Genomic DNA, 21670 nt, shown 5'->3' on the forward strand with positions numbered 1-21670 from the left:
TAGACAGCTCACTGTGAATTTTTTCTTCATGCCCCATGTGACCTTGTGGAGCCCAAAAGGACCCTAGATGATGAAGCTGAGAAAGCTCTGTCCCTAGCAGCATCGTGTGCAAGTCCTATCTTCAGTTTCATGGGCCAGGATGGATCTGATCATCAGTTTACTTTAAGCAGGCGGAATGATGGCAGCAGAACTCCCATTACCAGACTGTGTTCTTAGCTAGTCCGTTTATGCCCTGGATTGAGAGATGGTCACACTCCTGGTTTTCCTGGAGAATTCATATCTTAGCTGGGGTCCAGGGATTGCTGAGTGGTCCAGAGGGGGAATAAAAGGCATGGTAGACAGCAGGGCTGGCAGGCGCAAAGGCCCAGAGGCAGGGAGAAACAGAGTAGTAACAAGGACCACGGAGGAGCATAAGGGGAAGACAGGAGTGGGGGTGTGGAGGGTCTCGGATGTCAAGGGGAACCTGGGCAGTAGAGTGGTCAATGAATACCTCTCAGGGAATAGGGAGTGACTGGGGAAAGGAAAGATGGGACTTTGGGGGAAGGAACGTTGTATAGTATGGTAAGATGCAGACCACATGGATACATAAAATCATCACAAGCTTGGCCCTTTCACTGTGTGGAAATGTATATAAAAGATTGTGGCCTGTGTGTGGAAGTGGGTAGTGTCACTTCCTGGTGTCCGTACCTCATGAACCACCTCGATTAAATGTTTTCATTGATAAGAAGTGCCGTGGTTAAGGTGTCTCTTCACAACAATAAAAACCTTAAGTAAGAAAGAAAAAAAAAAAAGAAGTGCGTTTAAATAGGGCTGAGAACCAAGCTCAGGTGGGTGAGGGCTCACTAGCAGCATACAGAGAGTTGGAGCCACAGCATACACAGCTGTGGCGGTGACTGACTGTAATCCCAGCGAGATGGATGAAGGAGGCTCAGCTGTCCGAGGTTATCCTGAGCTACATGGTGAATTAGAGACCAGCCTGGGATGCATGAGACTTTGTCTAAGAGCATAAAAAGTGAAATACTCATGAGATAAAAAGGGGCTCTGTGGTTGGATAAAAACATGACAGGCCCGGTGCCACAGAACACAAATGTTGGTGAGACTGGAGAGAGCTGGCAGGGGTGTGGTGCTCACTGGATGCTCTCTCAGCCTTTCTGTACATGAGTTCTTTTTTTTCTCATGGTGCAACTCGTGGGTGTGGGGATCCTTCTGTAGCTCTGAACCATCTGCCTATGAGCTGCCCCACACCTGAACATCTGGAACCCAGATGTGCTCACCTGAAGGCCTCTCTGGGATTTCCAGGAATGTACCCAGATCAGGATGATAAACCCCAGCTCGTGTGACACCATCTGGGGCTAAACACACTTCTTGGAATTAACCACAAACCACAGACTCTTGTGGTTTTGGGACTCAATACTCGAGTTGTAGAGAAAATCTAATTCCGGTCTTATAATTCTAGTCTGTCATAATTACACAGCCCTTCCCTGTCCGGGTCCTTGTTTGGACTGTGGCCACTTTATAAGGCTGACCTGTGGCCAGACTCAGCCCACAGCAGAGGCCTGGGCATCAGATCACTCAGGATTGACTGTAAACCCATCGGGGGTAAGTAGGAGTCCCTTCCCTGTCACAGGTCCAGGGTGGCAGAAGAGGCTGAGGCCTCGTGAGGGATGAGAAATCCCACACTGTAGGCCTGCGGGGAAGCCCTGCCAATGGCCAGAGCTGAAGAAAACAGCAAATAAGCCCAAATCAGGACATATGTATGTATGCAAAAGCTGTGCCCAGCTTTCCCAGGAGTCTAAGCCAAATGGGACCTTTATTACCCTATAGAGCTTTTTATCCAGTTGCTTGCTGATGCTGGGAATGCTTCAACTGCTGTCTGTTTTTGTTTTTATGAAAGAATTATATATATATATATATATATATATATATATATATATATATATATATGCAGAGTTGTTTAGGCAAGGGGTCAAAATGAGGCGAGGAAGCCAGGAAAGCATTCTTGGACATTCAAGTTTTTAATACCAGAAAGGAGTATCTCCCAGACTCCTGGGATCAGATGGGTATATGGAGCTCAGAAGTTTTGAGAAATTCAAGAGTGGTGGGAACAAGTTAAAGAGAGGAGAGTGTGTACGTGGAAGGCGCTGACATCAGCAAAGGGAGACAGACTGTCGGGCACTGGCACTCTGAGGCAGACGAGTGAGCAGCCTGGGAAGATGAAGTGGGCGAAGGAGGCAAGGGTACGGAAGCTGCCAAAGCTTCCTGGAAGCTGTCGTCCGAGCTGAAGTCGGGCCTCACCCACCTCAGCACGCTCATCGCTTCCTGAGGGTCGGAGGAGACTGTCCTAAAACAACAACAACCGCCCATTACTAAGCACCACCTGTGTGGCTTAGATGCCTCACGCTTGTGGTTAGGAATTAGAGGTCCAAAAGGACAAAGTCTTTTGCCCAGGGTCAGATCTACAGGGCTCTCATCCAAAGCCATGGTCCTATGCATATGATGTGGAACCCACTGCTCTAAGGGAGGGAAGATTAATGGATTATAGATGAAAGAATTACAGTGGTTCTTAGCTTGTGTTCTTAGCCCCTTTGACAAACCTCTATCTCCCAAAGGGTGCATAACAGTAGCAAAATTATGTTTATGAAGCAGCATCAAAAATAATTTTGTAGTTGGGGATTACTGCAATGTGAGGAACTGTACTAAAGGGTCACACCATTAGCAAGGTTGAGAACTGTTGGATTAATGGATGGATGGATATATGACCGGATGGTTTAGCTGCTTAGATAACAGATAGGAAGAGAGATGGGGGGATGGGAGGTAGATGTACAAATGGATGCATGGTAGATGGATGGGAGAGTAGGTAGGGGTATGGACTGGTGTGTGGACAGATAGAGAGATGGATAGAAGGATAGGAGGGTGGATTGGTAGATGGTGTACAACTTAGTAGCTCTTTGGATAGAAGGCTGGAAGGATGCCTGGATAGGAGGAGAAGAACAGGTGAGTGAACATGTAGGTGGATGTGTAGATGGATAGATGCTGAAGAGCTTCACAGAGCTGCTAGCTGCCAGAGTGCTATTTGGTTTGAAATTCCTGTCCCTGTCCTTATAGCTCAATTATTCAGTTCCACCTTGGGCGATAGATTTCCATGCTCTGGGATCATTTGTTTAATGAGTGATCTTGCCACTAGATCAATTTTCCCTCGAACAAATTTAAAGTGATGTCAGGAATTCTGGGCTATGTCCTACTGTGTAACCTTGGTCAGTTTCCTGTCTCTGGGTCTTGGGATTCTCATGTGACTCCTAGGCCAAGGGTGCTTATCTTTGCCTGCTGACCAGAGCTGAGTGGATAAAGACAAGGAGGACAGATGGATGATGGAAGGAAGGATGGATGCGTGAGTGGATGGGTAGATGGGTGGATAAGAAATCAATGGATGGACGAATGGATAGGATAGACAGATGGGTGGGTGGGTAGACAGATGGATTAGTGGGTGGGTGGATGGACAGATGGATGAATGGGTGGGAGGACAGTCACAGTGCTGACACACGGTGTTTCAGCAGGAGAGCAACATGAATATGTGGACCGCATGGTGTGTGGCTGCTCTGGCGGTGGCAGCTGTGTGTGGCATACCTCAAGACACAAACACAGTCCTCAGAGTTACAAAAGATGTACTGGGCAAGGGTGAGTCCAATCCCAACGGGGGTCATGAGTGGATGGGAGGAGCAGGGGAGGCGAGCCAGCTCTCCAGTACCTGGGTACTCTCCACACTAGCAGACTCCGTGGTTAGCGACTGGGTGGCCTCTTCCCTTTGGGCTGGAGTTTCCCTTTTCTCTTGGATGCCACTTTCTGGGCACCAGCTCATCCTCTCAAGGCAGTAGAGAGCAGAGGTTAAGAACTTGGGCCCCAGAGCCAGCCTTCCTGGGATTCAAACCCTGGTTATACAACCTGATCTCAGTTTCCTCCTCTGGAAAGTGGGTGGACCTATCCTCACCTCTGAGGACTGGTGTACGGAGGGCTAATAGGATGGCTTCTGGAGACCTGTCTAGTCCCCAGGGCACAGAAATTCAGGTACAGGTGCCTCCGAATCTCAAATCCTTACTTTATGCTCTGAGAAACGAGGACCTGCTGTGGCCCAATCTCTGCCCAGGGCTCCAGTGAGGATACAAGGTTTGGCCCAATGATGTGGGAACCTAGTTAGAGGGATAGCGGTAAGACCAGGACATGAGCTCACTGGGTCCTGCTCTGTCTTCTTGATCTGTTGCTGCTTTTTTTAAACTGGGGGCGGGGGGATGGATGAGACCCCACAATAGAGTGATACTCTGAGGTGGTGCTTGGGGACTGGGAAGGGGAGCCCCAGGGATGACCCCTGTGTTTCTCCACAGCCATCTCAGGCACAATACAGACAAGCGATGCCTTCCGCTCCGCCCTGAGGGAGGTGCCCTTGGGTAAAGCCCGTGGTGATGGTGGTGGGCCCTTCCTGGGCGGGCTGCTTGGTGGAAGTGGAGGGAGCAGTGGTGGGGGAGGAGGTCTCTTGGGGGGCCTGCTTGGTGGTGGGAGTGGAGGAGGTGGTGGTGACCTGTTGGGTGGAGGCCTATTGGGTGGCAGTAGCAGCCATGGTGGGGGGTTGCTGGGTGGTAGTGGGGGGCTTCTGGGTGGTGGTAGCAGTGGTGGGGGGCTGCTGGGTGGTAGTGGGGGGCTTCTGGGTGGTGGTAGCAGTGGAGGGGGGCTGCTAGGTGGTGGTGGAGGGTTGTTGGGTGGTGGTGGTGGTAGCCATGGTGGGGGGCTGCTAGGTGGTGGTGGAGGGCTGTTGGGTGGTGGAGGGAGCAGAGGTGGGGGTTTGCTGGGGGGCAGTGGCGGCCTTTTGGGTGGTGGTCGGCACCACTCTGATGACTACAGACGAGCTGAATTTCCCCGAGGTGTTGGTGGTGTCCCCTACAACGACTTCCATGTTCGAGAGCCCCCCCCAGTATACACCAACGGCAGACAGCTTGGTGGTAATTACAAATATGGGCACATTGAGAAGAACGACAACACCGCTCAGTTGGGGGGCAAATACCGCTATGGGGAGATCCTGGAGCCTGACGGGAACCTCAGGGACCTGCGCCATGAGGACTACCGCCATGCGGACTATGCCTACCACCGGAACTCTGGGCGGTACAGGTCTGCTGCAGACACATCGGCGGTGGGCCGGCTCCACCGGCGCGAGCTGCGGCCTGGAGAGATCCCAGCCGGGGTGGCCACTGGGGCACTTGGTCCCGGAGGCCTGCTGGGCAGCGGAGGCTTCCTGGCGAATGAAGGCATTCTGGCAGGCCAAGGTGGCTTGCTCGGAGGAGGCGGTCTCCTCGGAGACGGAGGACTTCTCGGAGGAGGTGGTGTGCTTGGTGTGTTGGGTGAAGGAGGCATTCTGAGCACTGTTCAAGGCATCACTGGGTAAGGAAGGGAGCTCTGCCTACTGACTGCTAGCCACAAACGGGTGACCGTGCACCGAGGCTATCCGAGGAGATGTAAGGACTGGACACCTTGGCAGGTCCCAGTTACAGTTTGCAGGGTCCACACGAAAGAGGCTAGAAGCCTAGACCCGGCAATGTCTCTTTTATTTCCGTGTGACATTAGGACATTCTTTTCACCTTTCTGATTCACAATTTACTGGTCTGTAGAATGGTCAAATAACTCAATTTATGAAGAAAAGAAAAAGCCAAGGACTTAGAACCATGTGACATATATAGAACACCGTATGCTCTAATCGCATAATGAAGTACATTAGAGTTCTTGCTTGTAATTATGTCTTAAAATTCCAGCCATGGCCAGATTCCCTGCCATAGATGTTTAACAACAAATAGACTGAGCTCTTAGGATGTGAGGGACACGTTGACCTGAAAACAGGCACAAAGTCCCAGGGAGCTTTCTGGCCAGGGAGGTGTGTGGGCTTGAAGAAAGACCCTTCACACAGTCGCAAGGGCTGGCAGGAGCTGCTGGGGAGGAAGAGTGTGCAGAATGAGGGACTCACCAGCTTGGGACTCAGGGCAGGTGGCTTCATGCCTGGGAACCCTGGCTGGAGTCTGGGGAGTGTGCAGGAAGGATCTGGCAGGGAGCAGCGTCTTTGCAAAAGATTCTAAGGAAATGAAAGGCACAGATGTGCAAACAGATGCCCCCAGGGGTGGGATGCTGGGCCATGGCGTTTCCTCCCTTGAACTACTCTATATTCTGCCCATGGATCTCAGGCATCCCTGTGGTAGGAGGATGGGGTATGGGGAGCAGAGGAGCAGTGAGGGAGGGTGCTCTGAGGCAGTATGGCAGCTGTCGCTAGCTCACCTCTTTGATCGTATGCAGGCTACGAATTGTGGAGCTTACCCTTCCCCGGGTGTCTGTGCGGCTTCTGCCTGGTGTGGGTGTCTACCTGAGCTTGTATACCCGCGTGGCCATCAACGGAAAGAGGTGCGTGCTCTTGGCTCAGAAGGGGTCCCTGACATGGGACCCGGGGCAAGCTGCCTCTTCTCATCATCATGTATGGTGGGAGGGACAGGGAGGGAGGACACAAGTGACTGATCTCCAAGTTGGCCTTCAGTCCCTTCAGCAGGAAAGGCAGCCCAGGGTGGTGTTTAGGGTCTTGGAGGCTGGAGGTAGGGAATAGCTTGGGTTCTAAAACTTAGACAATCCTCCTAAAGCCATTGAGTCTTCTTAAGTTTACTTGCCCAAGGTAGCAAGAGCACTCCTTTTCTGGTTGTCTGCACAGTCAGAGTGCCTTCCTAGACACCTACTATACAGACCTTGGAGGGTGGGCCTTAGCATAGCGTCATTTCCTCATGGGGTGAGGTCCTGTCTACAAAGTCAGGATGGTTACCTTACAAACCAGAGTTTGTACCAAGTCCTATTCCCAGACTTTAAAATTCTCATTGGCTGAGGTCAAGGGAGATTTATCACACTGCCTTGAGGTGGTAGGCTAGCACTTGTCTGGGTCCCCTAGACACAATTTCAGAAAGAACCAGTGCTAAAACCTGAGGTGACAGGTTCCTGACAGGCCTGCAGAATGCCAAGACTCCTGGTGGCGAGAGTGGCTCATGGTCTCTTTGGTCCCTTGGTCTCTTCCAGCCTCATTGGCTTCCTGGATATTGCAGTGGAGGTAAACATCACAGCCAAAGTTCGGCTGACCATGGACCGCACAGGCTACCCGCGGCTGGTCATTGAGCGCTGCGACACCCTCCTGGGGGGCATCAAAGTCAAACTGCTTCGGGGGTGAGTGCGAGATGGAGAGGCACAGGGCAGGGCTGCAGGGCACTACGGTCACCCATGCCAGGAAATATGGTGGCCCCCACACAGAGGTCACTCCTACTGAGCCATCTACACTGGCTGGCACCTGCTTGGTGGCAATTCAAGGGCTGTGCTTTGGAGCCCAGGAGAGACCTGCTCAGATTCAAATCTCAGTTCCATTGCTGCTGTGTGACCCTGAACAGCTCTGTTGGTCCCGAGCTCTGGATTCTCAGTCTGTGAAATGGGGTAAACTCTGTCTTTGGGAACTGAGATAAAGAGGGTAAAGCAGTTGGCACAGAATCTGACCTGTTGTCGGTTTAGGAAAGTATCGAAGAGGGCTTATGCATCCCTGAGTGTCCCAACCCCTGGAGAAAATGCTCATCGGGTTATAATCAATGTGCCCAGATTGAGGGCATATGTGAGATATTTTTTCATCTTCTCTACAATGTGACCAAACCCCTCTCCTGTCTAGAGGGTTGTCAGGCATTCTTGCGTTGGTCAGCACGTTGTCCCCAGACCTAAGAGACCTTGGATGAGGGCACACTCCTGACAGTTTAGAGCTGAATGCCTCTCTGTTCACACCCTCGGTCCTTAGTGTCCCTATTCCCTGTTGAGGAAGGAGAGTGTGGCTCTCCCCCACTTCTCCATGCAAGCAGGTGCCTGCTCTAAAACCTTCCCTTTATTCACCTGGGTGACTTTGCTGTGCTCAAACACTAAAGCGCCCTTGTCTGACGTCTTAGGCTGCCTGCTGCTTCCGGATGAGCTGTCATTCATTTGCCCATTCCCTGTTTTGTCCATCTGTTTCTGTGACATGAAATGCTGTCTATAGATGTTGTTTTATGGGAGGTCTAATGTAGCTCATCACTTCTCATAAGGGAATAGGTATCTCTATATATCTATGTCTATCTGTCTGTCTGCCTGTCTGTTTATCGCTATATTAGTGGCACACTGTCTCCAACACACCAGTACATGTGCACCTGTGTGTGCCCCTGTGTATATTCCTAGTGACCTCAGGAGTGCCAGGACAGGTGAATCCATCTACAACGAGAACCAAGGTGCACAGCAAACCTTGGGGAGGAGTCTAAGCTGGTTTTTCTCTAGGATGTTGCCCCACAGCCTGGCAGAGAAGTGACAGTTAGTTCTTTGTTGGGGAGGGGCCCAGGGTCAGTGTGAGGGCTGAATAGGAATGATGTTAAGGAGTGAGTCCACCTGTGTCTGCCTGACTATCTGTGCACTGTCTGTGTGTGTAACCCGTCTCTGTCCTTCACCAGCTGGGATTCAGGTGGGCATTGAGAACCCACTTGGTCAGTTCTCTGGTCTCCTTCCTGATCTATTAAATGGCTCCCACCACCCAACCTTTTCAGTTCCACTTACTTGTCTTTGAGTGTGTGGTTATTTTTATTGCTAGGGTTCTGTCCCATCCACAAATGTTTTTTGAGCACATGGAATGTTCTAGATGCCATCTGTGAACTTAGATAAAGTAGTAAATTCATTTGTCCCCTGGGAAGATGACAAGCCTTTAGCTCTGCAGAAGACCACAGGAGTTGGAGGGAAGGTCTAGGCAGCTAGGGATCTGGGATGTTCCAGACTCTCTGTCAAAACAGAGCCGTGGCATCTTGGTTTGTGGAAGGAAGGAAGGAAGGAAGGAAGGAAGGAAGGAGGGAAGAAAGGACGGAAAGAAGGAAAGAAGGAAAAGGGAGAGAAGGAAGAAGGGAGGGAAGGAATGAGGGGAATAGAGGAGAGGTTAAAGAGAGAATGGAAGGGGTGGAGAAAGAGAGAAAGGAAAGGGGAGGCAGAGAGGGAAGTAAGCTTGCTGCTGGCCTATGTGGGCAGGCCTAGGGAGATCCCTCTGTCCAGTGCCTCTGTCCAGGGTCCGGGGACTCTCAGCGCTCAGAGATGGAGTTAGACACTGGTGTGTATGGACAGCCCAGAGCCCCCCATGCCTGTCTCATCCTGCCCCTCCCTCTGTAGGCTTCTCCCCAACCTGGTGGACAACTTAGTGAACCGAGTGCTGGCCAACGTCCTCCCTGACCTGGTAAGAGAGGGATCGTGTCTCCAGGGTCAGGCAGGTGGCCCAGTGGGGTGGAAAGAGCCAGGAATGGCTCATCTATGTGAGTGCGGAGATGGGAGGTCCAGTCTGAGCACCCATGGCTCTGGACCCCAGCTGGGGTGCTTTCTTGTTGTGTGACAGAGCTCAACACCTCCCTAAATTTGTTTCCCATCTTAAAGGTGGGAATAAGGAGAGCTCCCTCTCCCCTGGGGTGTGGAGAGGACAGGGCCCACAGACAACAGTCAATCCATCACTACCACCATGCTGGGGCAAATGTTCCTCCCCAGCGTTATACCTCCTGAGCTCCCTGATGTCTCTCTCCACAGCTTTGCCCCATCGTAGACGTGGTCCTGGGTCTTGTCAATGACCAGCTGGGTCTTGTAGATTGTAAGTATTCCCTCTTTGTGGTGTGACCAATGTCTATTGATGCCTGCTCGATCTAGCCCCAGGGGCCCTGCCGCAGCTGGGAGGAGGGCACAGGGTGGTGGGCAGTCACTGTAAGCCCCAGCAGTTTCAAAAGAATAGCCAGGCCTTCCACACTGGCTGTTGCTGTTACCATGCACTGCTTAGGATCCGGAAGGCCTGGCCTAGGCAGCAGCCAGAATCCTGGATGGAAGCCTGGCTCTGCCCTGATAGTTTTGGCATTGGAGAGATTCCTCATTCTCTCACAGGCATCAGTACAGACACTGAACCCGTCCCGAGGACCAGGCTTCAACGCTACCCCTAGTCCTGAATTTCCTGGAGATTGTTCCTGAAAGCAAGCCAGTCCTGTATGGCTGTGCACACAGGAACTGCATAATCCACACAGCAGCACCCACAATGCTTCAGTGCTGAATTCCTGCAGTCACACAGTGGAGCCCTCTCTGCTGGGGAGCCCATGTCCCCTGGACCCCAGGCAGTTTGAGGATGGTTTTCTGAGATGAGGAAAGGAAGCACAGGAGACAAAGGGTTTATTGCCAGTAGTCAGGGGATGGGGATCCGACCAAGCAGCACACTGCAGTCATAGGCGTGCCCTGGTTCACTGCACTTCACAGCTCACAGGGCTCACCCACACTGGGATTTCTCCACCAACCCTGCCACAAATCTAAAAGGTGGCATTGAACACACTTTACAAAGGAGGGAGTAAGTTCCAGAGAAGAGCAGCAATCTGCCTGAGGTCACACAGTAAGGAAGAGTCAGAGCTGGGCTTGGAACAGAGCTGGTTCTGCCTTGAAGCACGGGGCCTTGTTTGGTCTATACCCCATCCCTATAACACATCCATAGGTGTGGGGGCATTGGAGGTGTGACTGTCTGGTCTGGTGGAGAGGAGAACTAAAACGTGACCTTTCCCTTTGCCCGCAGCTCTGGTGCCTCTGGGGATACTTGGAAGTGTGCAATACACCTTCTCCAGCCTCCCGCTGGTGACTGGAGAATTCCTTGAGTTGGATCTCAATGTAAGTGATGGGCTGCAAACTTTCTCCCTAAAGTTGAGTGTGGCTTACTATGGGCTGGATGGGAACACACACACACACACACACACACACACACAGAAACACACACGAGGCATTTATGCATGCTGTAAGCAACATCTGAGCAGGACCCTTTGTGGACTAGAGACCTAGGGCAGAGCTGGGAAGCATCCTCACACACTCTTCAGTGCTTCCTGGGAGTCAGGCACATTCCAGCGAGCACTTCCTGCTGATGAGCTCAGTCTCATAGGAACCACAGTGCGAGACTTGTTTACTGGCACAGAGAGGTGGCTCCACTTGCCCAATGTCACACAGCTAGTGACTGCATGCCTGGGTTCTGAACCTAGGCACCCAGCTGCTGGTGTCTGCAGCTGTTGGAACCTGGGTCTGCTGGATAAACAACTGGCCATTAGCATGCTAGTATGTAGCTAACAGCCTGCTCCTAATGATTTTTCAAAAGTTCTGGTTGGCAGCGTGTGCTGTTTCTGCATGTAGTACAAACACTCCCTCAGTGGTCAGTGACCACCTGGGGAACCTGACTTCACTGAAGGTGAAGTTGGGAGATTGGGTCTTGTGGGCTGGTTTGAGCAACTCCTCCAGCACTACATGGGTCTGGTACTCACTGTGCACGGGTCCCTTTGTAGGCAGGCCAAGCCTGGATCATGTGGACATAATGCTCCCCTGAGCCTTCAGCACAGAGATGCAAACCATGTCACGTGGTTGCATTGCATCATGTGCACAGACACACATGCCCATTGGAGAGGCGTGCTGCCAGGCCTGGGTCCTGGACAAAGCTTCTCTTTAAAGAACTTCTGGTCTATGTAGGAGAAGTCATGAGAATCCTTTAAGCAAACTGGCAATTACAGGCCCAGCACCATGACAGTACCTAAAGCAGAGACTAGGATGCGTTAGCAAGGTCAGTGATGGCTTCTAAGAGGAGGCAGCCCTTGAGCTAAATCCTGCTGGGTGACAAGAAATGAGTGGGGGAACATGGGGGTGGCAAAGAGGTGGGAGGGTGGCTGGCCCAGTGCTGGCCCTGGTGGCTGAGGGGCAGAAGGAAGGTGAGGGCAGAATAGCTGGCTCTGAGTCCAGAGAAGACCTAGAACACTGCGCAGGGCATCATCTTTGGCCAGTGTGGATGGCGCAGGTACAGATGCATGCACATATTGAGACACGGGTTCTGTGCCACAGTGTATGTGTGTGTGTGCATGTGTGCCCATGCATGTGGGTGTGTGCATGACTGTCTGTAATAATTGTAGTAGCAACTGACCATAAAGCAAGAGCTGCCATGACCTCCTTCCCTTTTAAGCAGACGAAGGGCTGTCCATAAGGGTAGCTCAGAATCATGGGTGCAATCGGGAAGAACCTGCCCAGAACCCTCTTCCAGACTGCAGCCTCCTCTTCTTCCCTCCCCTTTTCTGTGCTCCTCAGACTTTAGTTGGGGAGGCAGGAGGTGACCTCATTGACTACCCCCTGGGGAGGCCAGCTGTGTTGCCCAGGCCACAGATGCCAGAACTTCCCCCCATGGGTGACAACACCAACTCCCAGTTGGCCATCTCGGCTAATTTCCTGGGCTCTGTGCTGACCATGCTGCAGAAGCAAGGCGCGCTGGACATCGACATCACCGATGGCATGGTGAGTCAGCCCAGCAGGGCACTGAGTGCCTGGTTTGGGGTCCTTCCTAGCCTGCGGTCATTTACCCTGTACTCCAGGGTCTCCAAAGATGGTGATCCACCCACCCATCCATCTATCTACCCATCCATCCATCTACCCATCCATCCATCCGCTTACCCATCCATCCATCTACCCATCCATCTATCTACCCATCCATCCATCTATCCATCCATCCATCCACTTACCCATCCATCCATCTACCCATCCATCTATCTACCCATCCATCCATCTATCCATCCATCCATCCACTTACCCATCCATCCATCTACCCATCCATTCACCCACCCATCCATTCATCCATCCATACATACATCTATACACCCATCCATCCATACAACCACCCACCTACCTATCCATCCATCCATCCATCCATCCATCCACCCATCCATCCATCCATTTATCCATCCATCCATCCACCTACCCATCCATTATCTGCCCATCCACCCAGGCATTATCTGTCTACCAGAGCCTCTCTCGAGCCTCATAGGCACAGCAGTAATCTGCTTCTGGTCCCAGGAGGAGGCATTAGCTCTCTGTTTGATGTGGTTTACTTCACTACTTTTTGAAAGGCAAAGCATATTCACATGTGAGCACCTTAATATGAATACTTATAATTCTTTCAGTTGACCAACATGCATGCACCAGCAATCAAAAGAAGCATGAAAAGAAGACACTAATACCCTGGAATAGTGCTCAGGAGTCAATCCCCCCAGTCCCTTTAAGAGATTTCCCACCTCCAGAACGGCTGCAGAATAATGTAGTCATGCTCACTTGTGCCTCCTAGATCTTTTTTGTCAAATGTGATTCATATCTATCTCTCCAGATACCTTCTTCATGACCTTCCCATCCACTCACCACCCACTCATTTGTCCATCTACCCCCCCCATTCACCATTTATCCATGTACTCACCATTCACACACCCATCCCGACATCTGTCCTTCAGCCAGTCCACCCATGCATCTACCATCCACCCAGGCACCACCCATTGTCTCTCTGTCTATCTATCCATTCATCCACCCATCCACCCACCCACCCATCTATGAGTCCCCCTTCCATTATCTGTCTATTGATCTATCATCTATCTATCCATCTATCTTCCACCTAGCCACCCATACATTCTATAAATCTATGTATCCATCCTGCTTCTCCTAAAAATGAGAAAAAAATTTAATACCCAAATCACTAAAAAAAGTAATTCTACTGAAGAAAGTGCCCATTTAGGTCCAGTGTAGGTACCACTTGCAGTTTTAAGTGTTTAAGGGTCCCTTTTGGACATGTGACTGGTGCTCTGCCCAGACAGTGCATCTCTCTGTCTGTCTGTCTGTCTGTCTGTCTGTCTGTCTGTCTGTCTCTCTCTCTCCGTCTCTCTGTCTGTCTCTCTGTCTCTCTGTGTCTCTGTCTGTCTCTGTCTCTGTCTGTCTGTCTCTCTCTCTGTCTCTGTCTCTCTGTCTCTGTCTGTCTCTGTCTCTCTGTCTGTCTCTGTCTCTCTCTCGGCCCTGCATTTCATTGTTTGGCATCTGACATTTTGTGAAACGAGTAGACATGGAGGAGACAAGATGGAAATAGCAGAGAGGTCAAGCAGACACTAGGTGGCGCACGTGGACTTGGCCAAGCTTTCCTAAAGAATGCCCAAAGCATACCACCAGAGAAGAAAGATTTGGGCTTACCTTGAACACATGAAGCCATATTTGTAGACAGAAAGCCTAAGTGGCTGCTGCCATCCATTGAGCCACACAACTGCGATGTGGGCTACACAATGGCTGGTCTGGAGTGTACTCTTGGAGGGTGCGGCTTCCTAGGGGATCTGTCTGTTTTATATGTACTGGAACCTAAGCACCTACCTGTCCCCATCACTTCAGGACTCACATGACCTTGTCCTTGTCCCACAGTTTGAAGATCTCCCTCCACTCACCACGTCCACACTGGGGGCCTTGATTCCCAAGGTAAGTGAGCGATCCTAAGATGTCCTTGTCTCTAACTTGGCTTATGTCCTTAGGGGAATGCCACACGTCACTCACTATATAACATATAGTTAGTTCTCTGAAGTTTTAAGTGGCACCCTTTGGGTAAGAGACAACAGAAGTCACGGCCAGAGCCCTCTGCAGACAGTGATGACCATGAAATGGGGAACAGCCTTGTCTCTGCATTCAGGCAGGGTTCTAATCTGGTTCCCTGGAGTTCGGGCGGGGTAGGTGTGGAGACCAGATCCTGGTGAGGGGGTACAAGGAGGGTGAGGATGACAGATCCTGACCCCTGGTGGTGGACCAGCCTGCATAGTCTCCTGGCTTGGCCACTCCTTGGCTGGGTGACAATGTAAGATTGGAGTTTGAACTCAGGGCCTTGCATATACCAGGCTAGTGATCTCCCTCTGTGTGACCTTGGACACAGTCTTAGCATTTGTCCAGGTTGTCTAGGGGGAAATCCAGTGAGGGCACACATAGGCACATGACAGCTGAAATGGGAGCTGGCAGGTGTTTAGAGCTGGGCATGACTCAGCATGTCCCAGGTGTATTCCCATCACCATTGACCTCACCTGTCCAGGCCTCTGTTTTCTCATCTGGAAACAAAGGCCCAGAGTGGGCATTTGGCAGACAGATGTTAACAGCTGTTCTTGCTAATCCTTTACAGATTCTCTTTCAAGTGGCCATGTAAAGGCAGAACAAAAGTCTCTCGATTCCCAACCCTAGTTCTTGGCCTGGCATCAAAGAACCCTATGGGTAGGAAGTGCCACACAGGGCGGAGGGTACTCATTTACAGTCCTCTGTACCTTACTCCATCTCTTTCCATATGCCCCATTATAGCTCAGAGATAGATTGGGAACAAAGCTCAGCAAGTGATCGCTACCGCCCTCGTGTGGTTGGCATTTGAATAGCAGACACATCCTTCTTAGTCCTAAGTTTCTGCAGCTCCACAAGGGACCTTGGGTACTGGAACACTGCATGTGCTCACTGCTCTGTCCTGGAATCTCCTCTTTCACTGGGAGACAGACCCTGTTCTCGGATGCACAACAGGCACAGAGAGATCAGACCAAGAACACGGAGCTTTACATGGCTCGAGGTGGCCACCGAGTTGAGGCTAGACAAAGTGGCAATGGCTGGAGTCACATAGAGAGCTTGACCCAGGCTCTGGTGGCCTCCTGGAGCCCTGCTTATCTGGAGACACAGTTCCAACTGCCTTGGGGTCTCTCTGAAGGAGGTATTGTAGTCTCTCAGAGACACTGCCTGTTTGGGGGCAATGATCCTGAAAATCTCTGTGAAAAGTCAGCTGGCCAAATGCCTGACTATTAATGCTCACACCATTGAGGGTAAGTTCTCAGGGTGAGTTAAATAGCTGAGCATACTGAATTTGTTCATTGACCAAGAGTTCCCACAGAAGACTATCGGCACACTTGTGTCAAGATCAAGACCTGTCTTCTTAGGCTTAATCACCCTCATCCCAGCCATGGTCAATTTCTGTTTGAGAAACAGGTGTTCCCCACCCCCTCTGAAAACGACCAAGGGTTTGAGTAGTGTCTGGTGCCTAATTTCCATATTTAGGAAAGAGTTTTATATGGAATTGATCAGGTGTTTAGTAACTGTGATAAACCCGTCTTTTCAGCATGTTAGCACTGGGAATCTGATCTGCAGAAACAGGCCCAAGCACCCTCACTGGGGCACTCAGGGGACCCGGCCAGTTCTTCCTGGTGAACTCTGTCTTGAGATGGCCTGGGGCTTCCTTCACGTCCCTGGAAGGGTGCAAAGGGCTCTGTGCTCCCCAGTTGGTTACAGACAGCATGCTGTGTTCTCCTCTAGTCCAGAAGTAAAAAGTGCCCCAGAGTTTGAGTGATTGAATTAATGAAATTTTGACTGTCACTATGTACCTGGCCCGAGGCTTCAGGAAACCCCACTTGACTCTGAGCCATTTCCCAAGAATCTCTATGTGTCTGGCATTGATCTGTTCATCTTGTCACATGTAGTTTGTATGGTGCTCATATGTGAGGGCATCAGAGAGGGCCGGCAGTCTCTTCCCCACTCCACAGTGGGTCCATGTCTTTTCCTGGAGTGTGTGGGCCTCCTGTGATGGGGGACCTGCTTTCACCTCTGCCCATTCTGTTTGAAAGTTGGCTGACAAAAACCCACTTCTGGTGACCCTGCACACATCTGGTGCCGCCCACAGGTGTTCCAGCAGTACCCCGAATCCCGTCCACTCACCATCAGGATCCAGGTGCCCAATCCCCCGTCTGTGACGCTGCAGAAGGACAAGGCACTGGTGAAGGTGTTTGCCACCTCGGAGGTTGTAGTGTCCCAGCCCAACGATGTAGAGACCACCATCTGCCTCATCGATGTGGTATGTGCCTGAGGGTGAAGCTCTAACAGCCAGGTCTAAAGACAGAGCAACAAGGTCTCCTCGGGCCCCTGTCCTCTTCACATCCTCACAGTCCCCACGAATGTCAGCCAAGTTATGAGAAATTCTTGTGAACACTGTTACCTTGCATACTACAGAAGACTTCTCAATGAGTCTTAAAAATGAAAACCACCCTTCTCCCCTGCTTCCCTCAGCACTCTGAAGGAAAGCAATGTCCTAAAGTCCTGTAAGGTCTCCTCTTGGTCACATTTCAGCTCCCCAATGCCTTTCAGAAACGTCAAGCATAGTTTAACCACAGGGCCTTTGCTTGGCCTGTCCCTCGGTGTCTGCATGGCTCACACCCTTGCTTACAGTAGGTTTCTGTTCAAATACCATATTCGCAGAGGTTCCTCTCACACTCCTCATCTAAAGCAAGACCCCCGTTCTCCTATCGCTCACCTGAAATACAACCCTCCCACATTGTGTCTCCCAGGCTTGAAGTCTTAACCTGATGTAACAAAATCAACTTGTGAGTTTATTGCTGAGCAGAGACCGATCCCATTCACTGTCAGATCCCCAGAGCCTGACCCAGGCCCAGCACATGGTAGTGCTGAGGAAACATTTCCAAAGGGATGCACACTAAGGACCACTCCCTCCGGAGGAGGGAGGCTTCAAGCAGACATTCAGGGCTCTGGTCCCATCTGCTGTGTCTTCGCAGTGCCTGTCGCTCCTGGGGTTGGGGACCAATGAGATACTTCTAGGTTGGAAAATGGTTGCTTTAGCTGAAGTATGACAAGCCACTGTGGAAGGAGTGGGGATGGGGGATGTCCTATCTGGGCATCATCAGATGAGAGGTAGAAATGGGAGTGTGTCTGCTCCCTGCCACGTGAGCGTATGTGCTCCCTGCCATGTGAGTGTTTGTGCTCCCTGCCATGTGAGTGTGTATGCTCCCTACCATGTGAGTGTGTATGCTCCCTGCCATGTGAGCTGGCCAAGCACTTTGCCATGGTGATGTACTAGTGAGATTGTGGTCCTGGATTCCTGGGCTCACACAGTCTGGCCTAGTCCGGCCCACCTCAGCCTCAGAATCTTCTCACCTCCCTATTACCCTGTTTTCTCTTATATAATGCTTCCCTCTTTCCTGCCTCAGGGCCTTTGTACTTGCCCTCCCCTACAGCCCGAATGACTCTTGTACCCTTTTCCATCTGCTCAAACACTACACACCCTTCGGTCCTTGGCACAGACAGCATTTCCTCAGGATGGCTTCCCGTGCCAGCTTAGACCCCTGCCTCTGTCACCGGGGCCCTGGCTCTTCTCCACCATTGTCTTATCAACTCAGTTTGTTGGAGGCAGACTTTAATTTTCATAAGACTGTTTTATTTTGTTTATTGGAGGAAGGCTTCGGTGGGGCAATGAGAAGTTTTCCTATGAGTACTTTTCTTGAAAAAGGGGAGGAGTCTGGACATTTCATGCCTCTCTTAAGGGGCCGGGCAGTTATGATTGGCATGGATGCTGCCCAATTGTGTCTTCTGTGGCTCAAGCCCAGTAAGTTCCACAGGCTAAAAGTTCCCTCCGGAAGGGATCTTGGGGACCTTTGTCAACACAATGCCGGTCTTGGGCATGTCTCTGAGAAACGTTCACTCTGCCAGTACAGAGACGTAAGTGGAAACAGTGCTGGGTGTTGGTTGACTCCTGAATGTGAACCATGGGTTTCGGGGTACTCTTGGCAATCTTGTGCTTATGAGGAGGACAGGCCTCTTGGCAGAGGAGTGACCTACCGTACTTAGGTGAATGGGTTGCCGGTGGGCACTGTACACTGTGAGCATCCGGCCTGCAGCGCTCTGCATGACCACAGTGGTGTTTGTTCTCCTCCTCTCCCTCCAGGACACAGACCTCCTGGCCTCATTTTCCGTGGAAGGGGACAAGCTCATGATTGACACGAAGCTGGACAAGTAAGAGGATCTGCGTGCATGGCTTCTGCTCCTCAGAGCATGTCTCCTGACCGAGACTGCTGGAAGTGGTTCACGCAGGGCCGCCAGGCAGGGGTGGAGTCTGCTGTGTGACTGTGAGGGCCTGCAGAGCTGACCACAGTCTGTCTGCTGAGCCCGCTGTGGGCCAGTGCCAGGAACAGAGCCAGAGAACTCGCTGAGCCAAGACGCGCATCAGGGCTCAGTGCAGTGCTGGGGACAATAAGGTGCTCTTGGTCCTTCATCCACGTATTGTCGCCTTCCTAAAGGCCCATGACATCAGGGCCATCATTCTCCTGTTTCAGAGATGAGGAACTAAGGTTCAGAGAGGTGGATGTGCTAACTCAATGCCACACAGAGTGGAGCTAGGAGCCAGTGCAGGTCCAGGTGCCCGCTGTCCTGAATGCTGAGCCCTGTGTCTAGAGTTCAGCAGTACCATTTAGATCCGGACGACTGTGTGATGTCAGTCAGATGACTTCTCTGAGCCTCAGTCTTCCCATCTGAAGATTGGGACAATAGCCTCTATTTCATAAAATTCATGACAAAAGACTGCCATCCATTGGGTGCCTCTGGTGAAGGTGCTGAGGAAGGTTCTGGAAGTTTATCTGTTTAACCTTGACCTAATTATGCAGAAATAAGGGTTGTTGTCACTGCCATTTCAAGATGCATAAGCCCCTATTTTGGACTCTCAGTAGACACTTAGGTTAGGGAGAGCTTTCCTTCTGATGATCAGTGTTTATGTAGCCCAGTGATGGAGGACACTCCCAAGTGGTGCTGTAGGCCACCCAGGATGGTCCAGGGGCTGACCAGCCAGATCTGGTGAGAAGAACAGTCATGGGGAGAGCAGGGACTTCCGGGGAAGAGAGCTGGGCTTCGCAGTGGGGATGGTGACATGGACAGTGTGCAGTGTCAGGACATTTGGGTGGTGTGGGGGATGGGAGGGCTGGGCATGAGCCTTAGGATGTCCAACAGGAGACTGCTGTGAGGATTAAGTGAGGTAGGGGTAGCCAGTGTCCACACAGGGCGCTGGCTACACATCACACATGGTTCCAGCTACTTCGGAGGACTCCATCCCCTTTTAGTCCTGCAGGATCCCCTTTACAGATGAGGAAACTGAGGCTCGGAGAGGTGAAGTTCCTAAGATTGCACAGCCGGTCTGAGGCAAAGCTGAAATTTCAGGTTTACCTCTGTTAGTCTGGGGTCTGAAAGGTTCTTAGTACTCAGTATAGGAAAGTGAATTCCTGTAATTGATCCCGCCAGGATGAGCCTTCCCGTGGGTGCTGCCAGAGGCTTCTGACTGTTGGTTATGAGTCCTGGGCCATTGTTGCTTTTAATGAGCCACTTTCTTTTCTTAAAAAATTATTTTATTGTATTCTATTCATTTTGCATACCAACCACAGTTCCCCTCTCTTCCCTTCTCCATCTTTTCTCCCCCTAACCCACCCCCATCCACTCCTCAGAAAGGGTAAGGCCCCTAAAGGGGCATCAACAAAACCTGGCATGTTCAGCTGAAGCAGGACCAAGCCTCCAAGCCTCCAAGCCAAGGCATCCCACCATACGGAATGGGCTTTAAAAAGCCAGCTCATGCACTAGAGATAGGTCCTGGTTCCACTGCCAGTGGTCCCACAGACCAGGTTACAAAACTGTCACCCACAGGCAGAGGGCCTGGTCAAGTTCCTCGTAGGCTCCCCAGCTGTCGGTGTAGAGTCTCTGAGCTCCCACAAGTTTGGGTCAACTGTGTCTGTGGATTTCCCAGTCATGATATCGACCCCTCTTGATGAGTCACTTTCTTTTACTGCAGGACCAGCCTCAACCTCAGAACTTCAAACGTGGGCAACTTCGATGTAAGTATTAGGGTTTAGGCATCAGAAAAGCTCTTCTGAGCCTAGCGGAGCCCAGCATGGTTGCGAATCACAGAGGGCTGGCGTTGGCACTGTCACCCTTCTCATGGATGGAGACTGAGGAGGGATGGAGCAAGGGGCGGGGTGTGAGCTCACAGATCCTGCTTGCTGCCAATGGCTCTGCACATTTTAGCTGACACCCTGGGCTGTACCCAAGTCGTTTTTCTTCAGAACAAGGAGGACCCAGGGAAGCCAGGTGCTTGGGGGGCTTGCTCCCCTTGGAATTTGTGGGTCACTGACCCAGGTGTGACTATGAGCATTGCCCACTTGTGCTGAGCCTCCATTTTCTCCTACAAAAAAAAAAAAAAAGAAAGAAATAGGTTTGGATTCATTTCTCTTCTAAATTTCGGGTCTCGGAGAGCTAGCTGCCTTTAAGGGTCCATGAGGGGTTCAGAATCAGAACTGATTGCCACTGCTTTTGTTCAGTCCTGGGTCCCCACATGAGGCTTCTTAAGGGAGCGCCCTCCTTCCCCCCTTCATCTCTGTCCCCCTCTTACAAATGAACTGGTTTTGGTTAGGCTTGGGTGAGGTTTCTGCACGTGTTGAGAAAGGCAGATCCCTTTTCCTGTCACTTGCTTTTGAGCTTCTCCAACCGTCTCCAACACCAGTGACGTCAATGTTACCAGCTCAGTTTTAGGCAGAGAAACTCCTGCACTTCACAGCTCCAGCTAGAACAGACGTCTCCGGACTCCGGTGGGGAGGAGCACTACATCCCATGAGCATAATAGAAATACATGGAGTCCCCAGGCACACTGGCGGCTCAAATCAAGTTCCTGCTTTAATAGCTTTTCTCGTTTAGTCCTGGCCACATTCTTGTGACTTTGGCAGTTAGTAAACCCTGCTTTTGAAATAAGGATTGCAAACTCAGTGACTTGTGTGACTTGTCACAGGTAGCCGAGCCGTGCAGGAGTGGCCGCACACAGCCTGTGCAGAGCCCTGTGTTTGTATCCATCACCTGCTCTGGGTTTCAATGATGTAATAGGATTCAGCCACTCCTGTGTGCAGACAGGAAACCAAAGCCTAGAGCCGTCGAGGGCTGCTGTGTAGATGCCCCTCAGCACCAA

General features: G+C 51.3%; 1 protein-coding gene across 1 annotated transcript in view; it reads left to right on the plus strand.

Moving 5' to 3' along the window:
- The first annotated feature begins 1469 nt into the window (after nucleotides 1-1469).
- Bpifb4 (BPI fold containing family B member 4) overlaps nucleotides 1470-21670 on the plus strand; it is a 29059-nt gene continuing 8858 nt past the window's right edge. Inside the window, exons 1-14 of the mRNA XM_075963897.1 lie at nucleotides 1470-1599; nucleotides 3555-3675; nucleotides 4377-4439; nucleotides 4911-5424; nucleotides 6325-6429; nucleotides 7084-7227; nucleotides 9214-9277; nucleotides 9619-9679; nucleotides 10634-10725; nucleotides 12172-12375; nucleotides 14305-14358; nucleotides 16571-16741; nucleotides 18623-18690; nucleotides 20507-20549. Coding sequence (XP_075820012.1) covers nucleotides 3564-3675; nucleotides 4377-4439; nucleotides 4911-5424; nucleotides 6325-6429; nucleotides 7084-7227; nucleotides 9214-9277; nucleotides 9619-9679; nucleotides 10634-10725; nucleotides 12172-12375; nucleotides 14305-14358; nucleotides 16571-16741; nucleotides 18623-18690; nucleotides 20507-20549 — 1695 coding nt within the window. The 5' untranslated portion in view covers nucleotides 1470-1599; nucleotides 3555-3563. The remainder of the gene's footprint in view (nucleotides 1600-3554; nucleotides 3676-4376; nucleotides 4440-4910; nucleotides 5425-6324; nucleotides 6430-7083; nucleotides 7228-9213; nucleotides 9278-9618; nucleotides 9680-10633; nucleotides 10726-12171; nucleotides 12376-14304; nucleotides 14359-16570; nucleotides 16742-18622; nucleotides 18691-20506; nucleotides 20550-21670) is intronic.

This window comes from Microtus pennsylvanicus, chromosome 2 (genome assembly GCF_037038515.1).
Source record: "Microtus pennsylvanicus isolate mMicPen1 chromosome 2, mMicPen1.hap1, whole genome shotgun sequence".
NCBI classification, from domain to species: domain Eukaryota; kingdom Metazoa; phylum Chordata; class Mammalia; order Rodentia; family Cricetidae; genus Microtus; species Microtus pennsylvanicus.